This window comes from Lutra lutra, chromosome 13 (genome assembly GCF_902655055.1).
Source record: "Lutra lutra chromosome 13, mLutLut1.2, whole genome shotgun sequence".
Classification (NCBI taxonomy): domain Eukaryota; kingdom Metazoa; phylum Chordata; class Mammalia; order Carnivora; family Mustelidae; genus Lutra; species Lutra lutra.
In genome coordinates, this window is record NC_062290.1 from 87,501,989 (window position 1) to 87,514,322 (window position 12,334).

A 12,334-nucleotide genomic window follows, 5' to 3' on the forward strand; every position below is an offset into this window, starting at 1 on the left:
CCCCCCCAGATAAACTGAAATGACGAATGGGAATCTTTTTGTCAATGAAGCTGCATTTTCCGTGTTCAGTGGGCAGAGCTCTCCCTTCGGAACGGTGCAAAGTGCCCGGGCAGTATTTCGCTTGGCTCCTCTTCTGAAAGGGCAGCGTGGCCCGGAGCACCAGGCCAACACTAACTCAGCAGCACCAAGGCTCCGAGTGGAGCAGCACCCGACCTCATCGCTATAAAGACTGTATTTACACTCTCGGCAGAGCTGTAGCTAGAATGTTCCACGTGCGGGGAAGTGCAGTCGCCATGGCTGAGCTGAGTCTGCGTGGTTCCTTAGAACACGGGGTGCAGAGAGCACAAAGGACTAGAGCCAGGAGGCCTCAAGAAGAAGGGGTATGGGCAATGGAAACACAAAGTATGCAGGTCTTGGGTCCCTAAACCCCAAGGTCAAACCTGGTGAGTGTTGGAGTGATCGGCTATGGGTGCCTGAGTCCCTTTCCTGCTTCCTTCCTCCTCTCTGGGGTTCTCGCACACAAGAAACATAGACCACTAGGAAACCAGGTGACTGATCCTGCGCTCAGTATTCCCAGTGAAGTGCCTTTCTGGGTCGGAGCCTGCAGCCAGGCCAGACCAATGTGTAACTGCCTCATCCCAGTTTCCTCTCTGGGTTGGGGACAGACCAGCTCAGCCTGACCTGCCCAGTCACGTCCTGTGGAGAAATGGTTTTACCAACTACATCCGCTGTCCGTGTAGCCCTCACTCCCTGCCAGGGAAACGTGGCCCCGTGAATATCTGACTGAGCCGGCAAGCTGCACCCTGGAGGCCGGGAGCTAAGGGGTGAGTTAGACAGTGATGGCTCTTCTCCCCGGCTGCTCCCGGGGCAATGTGGAGGGAGCAGGATCCTTCCTGGCCATCAGCTGGGACCAGACCACGTGGCCGGCCAGTAGTCTGACTGGCCTCTTTGACCCGTAATGCCACGTCTTGGAACTTGACTACCTGAGGCTGTGCAGCGGCCCTGTGGCCCATGGGAAATGTTCTAGGGATGTTTTAGCTCGGACGTGGGCACTGGGGAGAGGCTTCTGTGATAGCAGCAAGACACACGGCTTTTTCGTGAGAACGGTGTGCTGTTTTCAATTACTCTCACTGATGATCTGTCTCCAGAAAGTCTTTTTGCCAGTCCCTTAAACGTTTTTCTAACAGGAGAAATGACTAGTTGTTGAAACTGGATCTGGAATTTCCTATTCAAATTAATCCTTCCAAGAGCCAGGGCACGTGGATTGCTTAGGTGTGAGCCGTGTCCTGGCCAGCATCGGGACTCGCTAGGTGTCCTATGTGAGGGCAGGAGAGCAGACACCCGGGGAGGGGGCTTGGCGAGGAAGGATTACGTGTGCTGCTTGAGCCTCGTTTATCCAGAAGGCTTGGGGAAATAATATTTTGGTTGTGAACATATTTATTCTAAGTCAATCACCACTTTGCAGTGAAGCAGACTACAAAAGAATAACCTAAACACAGGAATAGCTGATGTGTTCCCAAAGACATCTCAGGTTCCCACAGAGCCCGAGAGCGGACGTCATGGTTCTCGTTTCTGGTCCTTCTGGGGAAAGGGTCCAAACACTCATGCCCACTGTTGAGACCGTTTTAGTCTGCAGATGATGGGCACAGTGCCTGGGGCCAACGGGCTTTTCAGGAGTTTATGAAAGTGCTTGGGGCCTAAAAAAATTTATTGGCTCTAAAATATGAAAAGAAAACTGCATAATCAAAATTTATAAGGATGTAATTAAATTTCTACAAAGTGGAACATCTTGTCAACTTCATTAATTGTTAAATTAAGTCTTCATAAAAATGTTATTACTTTTGAAAACAATTTGTAGGTTAGATTTTTCTCACTTCCCAAGAATTCCTGAACATGCCTAATGTTTGCTGAGAAATTAGAGCCAGCTGTAAATTAATTGTGTTACTCTTGGCCACATAATTTCAAAAGCAAAATTTAAAGAAATCCTTTCAAATGTTTTACAGTAAAAGTTATATTAGACGTGTGTATTTCAGTGGGTGTGATACTGCTATACACTCTGAGAACTCCCGAGTAAGAGGGCCCGGAGCCCTCAAGGAGCTTCAAGGGCCCTGTTTCTCCCGGTTTGACCTTAAGATAAGCAGATACTGCAGCCCTGCTTCCCACAGAACTCTTTCAGAAGCACCGTGCCCACCCCTGAGTTTCCACCAGTAACTTTGGGGAGGAGGAGAAATACGGGCTTTAAAGCAACTTAAAAGAGAAATAGGTTGGCCCTGCAGGGGCTGTGGTAGACTCACTGTATGCAGAGATGGGACGGCTCCCTGTGGCTCCCAGGACTGGTGGGGGTAAAGTCCCGGGGCTCCCTGGGTTTGGTGGTCAGTGGGTGGTCAGTGGCGCCTGAGGCTGCCTGCAGGAGGGAGGTCCCTGGACCTGGAGGTGGGCAGCACGGGTGTAGCAGTGAGAATGAACAAGCCTCTCTTGGGCCAGAGACTGATGGTGTGGTTCTGCAAGCGCATCACGGAAGAGCTCATCAGACCCACGATTTCCATCTGCAGGTACTGGACAGGTGGCATGCCTGGGGTCTGCCAGCCTATGAACCCTTTCTAAGAACGGCAATCAGCTTGTGCTTATAGAATCTATGTTGGCCTTCACTGATCACCTTTTAATTTTTCAAATGCTCACGAAGCCCTCTTTGTAGTCTTTCCTATAATTTTACTGGGGCTTAAGCCAATTGATACATAGTTTCTAGGATCTTGTCCTTCCTTTTTCTGAAAAGAGAGCATTTGCCCAGCACCAAGCCTGGTCTCATTGACTTCTGGATGATTGTGGGTAGAGGTTCTGAGAGCTTCTCTGCCATGCCCTCAGCCTGCTCATCTCCTCCTCCAGGAAGTCCTTCCCAACCCCAGAAGCGTTACTTAACTCTCCTTGGGGTTCCCATACTGCTCGATAATAGTTATCTCTACTGGAGCGTAGTAAGAATGATGACTGCCATGTATCTAGAGCCTTTGGCCTGTCAGATGCCTTACGTGCGCTTTCATTTCATCCTCACAAGGCCCCACAGCACTGAGCAGACTAAGTCCCAGAGAGACCGCATGGCTGGACAGGGGCTCTGGGCTTCGAGCTCCCATCTGCCTTCCAGGCCTGCTGTTCCCTGCCACGCCGTCTGAGTCTGTTTCACCATGCCAGCCTTGCTCAAGGTCCTGTCTCGTCAGTCTCTGGGATCCTTCTGGGCAAGAAGCCTCAGGGGCGAGATCGTGTGTCCGTCCTGCCAGTCTCCACTCTAGAATGAGTCACTTTGTGTCCCACATGCGTTCCCTCATCTCCGTCTCCTCACCCCCGGGAGCTGTGTGCCCTTCGTCATCTTCATTCTGTTCTTCCCCGTTTGAGAATCAGTGATAAGCCCATCTGGAAGCAGGGGCCCCACAGCAGGGGATTATCGGGATCCAAACCCAAACCCGGGGGAGTCTGGACGGTCTCATAGAAAGTTGGCATGTTGTATCTTGGAAAAGGGCCAGGTGATTGGATTTTCTGTTCTTTTGAATGTTACTCCAGACAGACCACCAAAGATACCTTCATTTCAACAATTAGGGGGTGTTTTTTGTTTTTAAAAACATCGCATTTGTCACTCAAATGAAAATCTTCTTTTGTTTAGCGCAATTTCTCTGTATACACAGTAATTCTAACTTAAATTCTTGCATTAAAAATCTGTTCAAGGAAAATCACTTATTCGTTTGAAAAAAGGATTGTGAGACCAGTCCAGCTCCTGCGGCTACACGGGCTCCTCCTGAGGCACAAAGCCAGGATCGTTAGGCTTCTTTTGAATGTGCCCTTCCCCAGTCCTCACAGGGGTAGCTGAAGTTGAGACGTGACTTCTAGAAGAAGCAAGTGCACTACCCATTGCACTCAACAAACTTAACCACCTTCGTCTCAGACACTGGGTTGTCTGATGCTAACGTCATTCTGCTTTATCGATTGTCCTTTTCTGGGGGAGCACCTCAGGGTTCTGATACGGTCTGCTGCATAAATTCACCACAACAATCCATCTGTGTGGCTAGGGAGCCGGCTGCAGAGGCCTAAGCTCCAGGATTTTCCAGATTACTTTCAGTTTGCCAAGTGCCAAACTGTTGGGATTTCCAGGCCACAGTTGCCAGATCGCCGCTTTAAATAGTAACAAGTTGATCGTTTTATCCCTTGGGACTGTGAAGAGCCTGAGCATTTAGCTGAATGTCTTCCCTGGAAAATGCCCGAGGAATAGAGGGAGGCTTGCCATCACACTGAAAAAGCTCTCCGTGATCCATTCCCTGAGGTATCCGAGGAGAACAGAGAAAGCAAATCTAGAAGGAAGATGTCCCACCTTGAACTCAAGCGGCTTTTGTTTATGAAGAAACTAGCAAAGAATGCTCTTTGAAATGTCACTGGATTGCGTAGTTTGTAATGAATTTGAGCATCTTATTTTGTTCCACAATAACATTTCAGACACAAGACAGCACAGTGCAGTGGAAACAGCACAGGCTCTGGAGGCAAGGGACCTGGGTTGGGTTTTCTGTCAGCTTCCGAGAACTGAAAGGCAGAACCCGACAGGGCTCCAGCCGCCCTCACTCACATCCTCACCAATCCCAGATGCTCCTCCAACCGCCCCCTCCCGGAGCTTCAGGTTCAGAAACCCAGTTGCCAGAGCTGGTCCCCTTTTCTACCTGGATCGTCAGCGCTTGACCTCCAAAAGGAGGGGAAGCCACAGTGTAAGGTATCTCGTGGTCTGCTTTAAAACCACAGTCTAACATACATATTTCCTACCTCACAGGGGGAGGTAAAATATAGGAGGGAAAAGCCATCTAGGAAACACTCTTGTCCAAGGTGTCTGCACCTCCTTGGCCATAGGGCATCCGTCGGGGAGTAAGGGAGGTCTCTGTGTTCGCAGTGAAACAATGTGGTCGCCACCTGGTGTGGCCCCAAGGACAGATCGCATCTGCAGATTTTTATATATTTAGAGTTAGCGTCTTTAAAGAAGTCCTGATTTACAGAACTTTAGATTTTGCTGGACAGTGCAATGCTGAATACAAACACACCCAGAGAAGTTGTTGACATTCGAGACAAATTAAAAATCAGATATATCTGCAGCCTTAGTTGGGTCCATTTACTGGAAGTCAGGTGTGTATTATGTTTTCTGTGGGAGAGCTCAATTGTTTTAGGTACTCTGGGGTATGATGCTAACTCAGTTCTGCTGTATCTCTCTCTCTTTTTAAAGATCTTATTTATTTATGAGACAGAGAGAGAGAGACATCGAGAGAGGAAACACAAGCAGCGGGAGAGGGAGAAGCAGGCTTCCTGCTGAGCAGGGAGCCCGATGTGGGGCTCGATCCCAGGACCCTGGGATCATGACCTGAGCCAAAGGCAGATGCCTAACAACCCTGTTAGGGCCACCCAGGTGCCCCGTCTTTTTTTTTTTTTTTTTTGTGGCATCTCAGGGTTGTGATGCAGTCTGCTATGTAATTCACCACAACAGCCCATTTGTGTGACTGGGAAACCAAGGCAGCTGGTTGGTTCAGTTGGCTCCTCCCAGGCATGACAGTGATGGGTTTGCAGTGACAGTGTCTTGCACTGTTAGCACTATGAGAGTTCTAATGACAAATCTACCACCTCTGTTCCCAGAGCTCTTTTACAAGGAGCTGCTTGGAACCTAGTACATGAAATAATGATGGAGGGTCACATCCCAGGCAGCTGGCACCTGAGGCCAAGTCAGGCATTTATAGAATGATTTTCACACCAGTTCCCCTCCAGCCTTTCCAGGGAAACCTGCAGTGTCCGGGAATGGTTAAGACAGACTTGGGTTTGAGCCGTGGTTGAGCCACTCACTAGCTGTGTAGTCTTGGCTGAGTTACTTAACCTCTCTGAACCTCGACATCCTGGAAGTTACATTTCAGGGACTGATTCTGGCTCTGCTACTGACAGGCTCTGGGGTGATAAGGCCCCTAACAAGCTCTTTTATGATTTTATGGTCCGTTCTTTATCCACTGAGAAACAAACTAAGATGATTATGTTCTCAGGAGAGAAAACAGCTAGAATTGCCTACTCTTTTTGGTTTTTAAGGATTTGTTTCAGGCAGGGCCTTGCTGTGGCAGCTGGTCCTAATACTGCCTTTCCTCCTCTGATCACTCTTGAAGGTGGGTGCCATGAGGAGGGCTGGCCTGTGCATGGCCTGTGCCTGTGCAGAGCCGAGGGACGGTGTCCCTGGCCTCCCAGACCATCTTGGGGGAAGGCCAGCCCTGAGGCCCACCCTGTCCATTCCTGTGCCTTTTAGTGACTCCTGCAGCCTTCCTCTTTAGCAGACCTGATTGACGCACATGTACGTGTGCGTGTGTGTGTGTGTGTGTGTATGTGTATGTCAAGGGCACACATGGAGAAGGAGGTCGGGGATGTGTGAGTAAGTGGAGAGGAAAAGAGGAAGGGCAGGTGGCAGCAGCTGTATTTCTGGGAGAATGGACCACAGCCTGGGCCTTGGCCTCATGGAAGCATCATCCTAACTGAAATGCCCCAGGTCTGGCCAGATCCAAGAGAGGCAGGACGGAACCCAAGTCAGACACCAGGGAAGCCAGGAGCTGCCTGGACCTCCCTCCATCAGGCTCTCGGCGGCCCGGGCCTGGCCTGGGGCCAGCCTGTTACTATCTGGCTGGGAACAAGCTAGTGAGTGTAGCTCCAAATAAGCATCCATGGCTCCCTCAGTCCGTGGAGAAGGGTGTGCTGTGGGCTGAGTGGCCCAGACGAAGAGGGAAAGAGTGGATGGCTCTGAGGTTCTGGGATGAAAGATTTAGAAACCGCCAACTCATGCACACAAAGGTGTTTCTGGCCGAGTGATGTCCTTGGGAACAAAGGATCTTGTGGGTAAGTGCACAGAAGAAGGTTTTGTCTTCCAGGCCCAGAACCTGCCCTCGAGCTCTCAGAACAGGCCTGATAAGGCTCCCTGCCTATTGGCTGAGAGAGGCCATTTGCCTTTTCCTCGCAGTATAGTCCCAAGCCCAGGAAAGGACCGGCCCTCCCTGCCCATTCAGCTTGCAGGGCCAGGTCTGGCTGGTAACACCTTGGGTAGGGGCTCAGTGGGGACATGCGTCATAGGAAATCTGTTACCAACAGTCACTACCAACATTTGGAAGGACTTTGCTTAAAAAAAGAATGCACTATAATTTTATAGTGCATTTGTCATGTCTATAGAAGGAAGGTCAGGTAGACTCAGTCACGTGTGCCACCTCCCGTGTCCCCACAGCCCCTCATTCGCTGCTCTGCAGGGCCCTCAGCACGCTGGGATGTCACCACAGTGACTGCACAGCTCATGATTTCCACTGCACTCCTGCTTTCAGGTACTCTGTTCTGCAGGTCCCATCAATTCTTACAACATTCTGGAAATTCTGGCCTTGACGGCTGCTCCGTCAAGGAAATCCTTTGTCACATCTGATGTGCCGATTTGGAGGGATAGAACCCGTAGGCACCGTCCTTGTGCATTCGCACATCTGCCACCTCCCCCAGACCGAGTTCCTAGAGGTCAGGATCAGAGCTTTCACCGGCTCCCCCGAGCCTGGCTCCGTGACCAGCACAGAGCAGGTGCGCGGCTGTGGTTGGCTGCCCCACATGACGTAATATCCCATGCCTGATTGCACTACGTTGCCACAACGACCCTGCGGTATTGTAACTCCTGTCCCCATTTTACAGAGGGAAAATTGGTGGCTCAGGGGAGCAAAGTAACTTCCTCACAAGCAAACCACTACTAAGAGGTGGGTGCAAACCTAGGTCTTTCTTTCTTTTGAAGATTTTATTTACATGACAGAGAACAAGCACGGGGAGCAGCAGGCAGAAGGAGAGGGAGAAGCAGGGTTCCCACTGAGCACGGAGCCTGATGTGGGGCTTGATCCCAGGACCCTGGGACCCTGACCTGAGCCGAAGGCAGACGCTCAATCCACTGAACCACCCAGGCGCCCCAAGCTAGGTCTTTCTTCTCACACTATTATTACCCTTTCAGCTCAGTTCAAGCTCAGGGATGTCGTGAAATCATTGACTCAGAATCCAGAGATGCTAAAGCGAGAGGAGGTCTGTTGGGTAGCCACTGAGGTCTGCCAGACACTAGGAGTATGACTTTTAGTGGAGTCTTCATTTGGTCCCCAAGGGCACGTCTTACCCTCTGGGCGTTCTGTCAAGACATATTAGCACACTCTGCCCTCTCTTTTGGAGCTTCTGATTTAAAACAGACATATGTACAGATGAGCCAGTCATCTGCTGTAGAATGCCAGCACTAAAAAGGGACTGTTTATTTATTTCAATCTCCTTGCTTTAAGATAAAGAAACTAAAACGGAAGGAAACTGAGAGCTACCACATACTGAGACTTTCCATGGGCCCAGCGCCACTCCAGACACTTTTCTTTTTCTTTTTTTTTCTTTTTTTTGCAGTATTTCCTCTCATCTTTGGGTGGGCATTATTTTAATCTATCCCCAGTTGTCAGATTGAAACAGGAAACAGAGGCTCTGCAAGGTGACTTGCCTGATATCCCAGAGCTAATCGGTGGGGGAATCAGAATTTGAATCCAGGTCAGTCCGTTCAAAGCATGTGTTCTCAACCCACCACACAGCAGAGGGCCTTCCTGTGGGCTGTGAGGTGCGGGAGGTGGGTGCTGCCCGCTGTGGACCTGCCAACAGTGTTGCCCTCATCTTTGCACGGGCCACCCCCTTTCTGGAATTAGCAAGAAGCTGCTCTTCCCAGTACTGTGGTTATTTTCAGAAGTGTGAAATAAGTGTAAATCAGGGTATTTTCAGTAAAAACATCTCCCCACTTACACAACAAAGTGGTACCAAAATCACTGACTTGGAGCAGATACGTGGTTAGTTCCTGCAAAGATCAGTCCAGTTCTCATCTGACAGCCCATCTGGAAGGCTCACAGGGGCCTGGATGAAGGAGAGGCTGGGCTCATGCTCCCCCCAGAGCACAGAGGAGTCAGCCCTAGAAGGCCTGAGGATCCTGAGCCTGTGAGCAAGTTGCTCTTCTTTTCCGCTAACCTTCTACAAGGAGTGCCTAATGCTGGTACTCTGATCAAGCTTCAGAACATGCCAGCAACCCCTTTCCACCCCCATAATGATATGTGAGAATTACCACATTTAAAGATGAACCATGTGTATTTAGGAGTATATGAATTGTCACTGAAAAGTTGAGACAGCAGCAAACTCTAGCAAATGCATGGGCTTCGGAAGGTACTCCTTCCCCCCGCCAGCCCCTACAGTGTGTTTATCCTACTTGTGCCATGAGAACACTTTCCTTTCCTTTGGCTTCTTGTTTCTTTGGTGAGTATTTACCGATTGCCAGGTCTGTGCCAGGCGCGGTACAAGAGCCACCCCTTGCAGGAGAGACATCCTGTTTGCCGGCACAGGGCATCTCAGCAGAGCCCAGAAAACTACAGGCCTGGGGCTTGTTCCCATCAGAAGCCAGAGAACATTTGTTCTCTTCTGAGACTCTCCCCGTTTCCTGGTTCTACCTTGGAGCATCCATCTAAGGAACGTGGGCACCCCTCACCCTATAGGCCACCGGGCCTGGGCCCAAGGGATCGCTGGGGGGATTGCGCAAGTCTGTTGGCCAGGCTTCAGCTCGCCGTGGCCTTTCCCCCACTTGTGTTCTCAGTCGAGGGAAGCCTGGTGCCTGGCTCTGAGGCCCCCGATGGAGCGGGCTCCCTCCCTGAAGGACTTACCGGATGGCTTGTCTGTGGAAGACGGGAGGCTGGTGAGGGTGGGCATCGTGGGCAGCGGGGGAGGCAGCACCTTCAGGTTCTGATCACTCTGGATCTCGTTGGTGGAGATCTGATTGATGATGCGGTTGTAGGGGGGCGGCTGGTAGACCCGGGGCGGGGTGGCCGGGGGTGGCTGGGGCACGGGCCTGGCTGCTGGCACCCGCTGGCAGTGCTCCTCGAGCTGCGCGATTATCTCGGACTGGTTGTGGGCCAGCGTGGCCAGGTGCTGGTACTTGTGCTCCAGGTCCTTGTACTTGCTGGCCAGCTGCAGCATGTCGGCCGTCTGGTTGAGGATCCGGTTCTCCAGCTGGGAGAGCTCCAGCGCGTTGTCCCGCTTGCGGATGATCTCGTGCAGCAGCTGCATGTAGAGCTGCGTGACCCGCGAGTTCATGTTGCGGCTCTCCTTGCGCAGCAGCTTCACCTCGCTCACGATGCCGCCGTCCACCTCCACCAGCTGCTGCAGCGTCTCGATCTGCCGCTTCTGCTTGAGCAGCTCGCTGTTGAGCAGCTCCAGCTCCTGCTTGTGGACCCGGTTCTCCAGGAGCACCTCGGGCTCCTTGGAGTTGACGCAGATGGCGCCCGTGACCCGCTGCTGGGGCACGATGAAGGTGTAGGTGCACTTGTCCGAAGACTCCCCGGCCCGCTTGTACCTGTTCAGGTAAATGAACTCGCCGGGCGAGCCCTCCTCGGCGCCCTCGAAGCCTTCCTTCTGGCCCGCAGCTGCTCCCACGGCAGCCAGCAGTCCCAGCCACCAGTATGTCACGCACAGCGGCCTCATGGTCCTTGCAAAATGGTGGTTCCTCTTGGCGAACAGAGCCTAGGAAAACCTGAAAGTAAACAGAAGGGAGATTCAGTAACACTGTTGTCACTGCCAGCGGCCTGTGCCATGCATGAGCTCAGCCTTCTCGCCAGGCAGATCTCTCCAAAAATGCAGCTTCAGGAGAGAGCCCTTCCGGAAGCTGCAGAAGGAGACAGGCAGGCCTCAGCAGAGGTAGGAAACGGGAGGGGACCAGGGCGTCTGAAGGCAGGAGGCCACAGCCCTGGCACTCCCGGAGCCAGCCCCGAAGCCCAGTCCCCTCGCCAGTCTCCTGGCCCAAGCCTGAGAGCCACATGAGGGCAGCTCGAAGCTGGGGCAGGGAGGCAGAGGAAGGCCTGTCTGGTCTCCTTTCTCTGCCCTCCTTCCCACCCCGTTCGACACGTTCGGAAACCCCTGGGCTTTCCCGGTGTGGCACCGGCCACCGTTGTGCATAGGGGTTCTGTGAGCTCTCCGCTACTGGACTCCGCACTCTACAGGGCAGGCGCTGCGGCTGATTGCATCCTGCATCCCCAGGATGCCGCGCTAAGCAGACTCTCAGCCAACATCTGTGAAATGCTCGAATCCCAGGGCACGGCGTGGAACGTGTTCAGTTGGTAGTGGACAGTGTCAGTGGGAACATGTGTCCAGCCACACGGCTTTGGTCTGTGTGTTAGAGACAAGCTATAAGCCCAGACAAGAACAAACAACCGAGCTCTTGTAAGTCCAAGTATTTGCAGAAGCCAGTGACTGCAAGGCCCTGCCGCCGCAGCGTGATTACAGCCGGCGGAAGCGGAAGACAGACACGTGTCTCTGGAGTTGTTTCAGTTCTGCTCTTGGACCATCCAACATCCGTGGTGTGCCAGGCAGCATGCCGGCTGCTGGATGAACGGCTGCAAACAGCCTAGAGCCAGCCCTGCCCTCACGGGCCTCACGCACCACGGCCCCAAAGAGCCGCGGAGCAGCAGTAACATGTGCTGCGAAAGGGTAAAGCAGGGAACTGACCTAATCGGACGATTCAAGAAAGCTTCCCTGAGAAAGTGACCTTTATAGTGACCCCTTGAGGGATGAGCAGGAGTTGGCCGGGCCAAGAGGGAGGGGACGGACGTGCACAGATCCCTCCTCTCGCCTACTCAAGGACACTGCTCCGGCATTTCTCCTCTATCTCTCCTGCATGATCACATTTTTCCTATAATTGTGCTGTTACTTCTCTCAAAGAAAATCAATCCTCTCTTGATCTCAGATCCCCCTCTCCAGCTACTGTTCCATTTCTCTGCTCCCCATTTTAGCAAAACCCCCCCGAAGGGTTGTCTGTACTCAGTTTCCAGAAAGTGCCTCTCTTCCTGTTCTCTCTTGAGCCTACTCCCATCAGGCCTGGCCTCTCCCCTCCTCCAAGTACTCTGGACAGGGTCACCGGTGGCCTCACTTGCCAGGCCAAATGGCTTATTCTTGGTCTTCATTAGTACTTGCCTCCCCACACTGGGTGATGTGGTCAATCACTCCCTTCTTAGCCTTCCTTTCCTGAAGATCACCCTTTCCTCCTTTCTCACTGGCTGCCCTTTCTGTCTCCTTTGCTGGTTCTTCCTCCTGTTCCTGTCCTGGGGGACCCAGAGCTCAGTCCTCAGACCTCTTGTTTATGTCAGTGATCTCATCCGGTCTTGTGACTTTCAGGCTCTGTTAACTCCCACATCTATTTCTCCAGCCCAGACCTCCCCCTTTGACTCCAGACGCATACATCCAACTGTCCCTTTGACATTTCCACTCGACCATCCACTAGGCATCTCAG

At 52.1% G+C, this 12,334-nt stretch overlaps 2 protein-coding genes across 16 annotated transcripts in view; one reads left to right on the forward strand and one right to left on the reverse strand.

The window, feature by feature from the left end:
* RALGPS1 (Ral GEF with PH domain and SH3 binding motif 1) overlaps nucleotides 1-12,334 on the forward strand; it is a 275,034-nt gene that overhangs the window by 152,691 nt on the left and 110,009 nt on the right. The gene's annotated exons all lie outside the window — the stretch shown is intronic.
* The window catches only part of ANGPTL2 (angiopoietin like 2), a 35,161-nt gene that overhangs the window by 10,849 nt on the left and 11,978 nt on the right, over nucleotides 1-12,334 (reverse strand). The window contains exon 2 of the mRNA XM_047701147.1: nucleotides 9,717-10,582. Within this exon, the coding sequence (XP_047557103.1) occupies nucleotides 9,717-10,533 (817 nt within the window). The 5' untranslated portion in view covers nucleotides 10,534-10,582. The remainder of the gene's footprint in view (nucleotides 1-9,716; nucleotides 10,583-12,334) is intronic.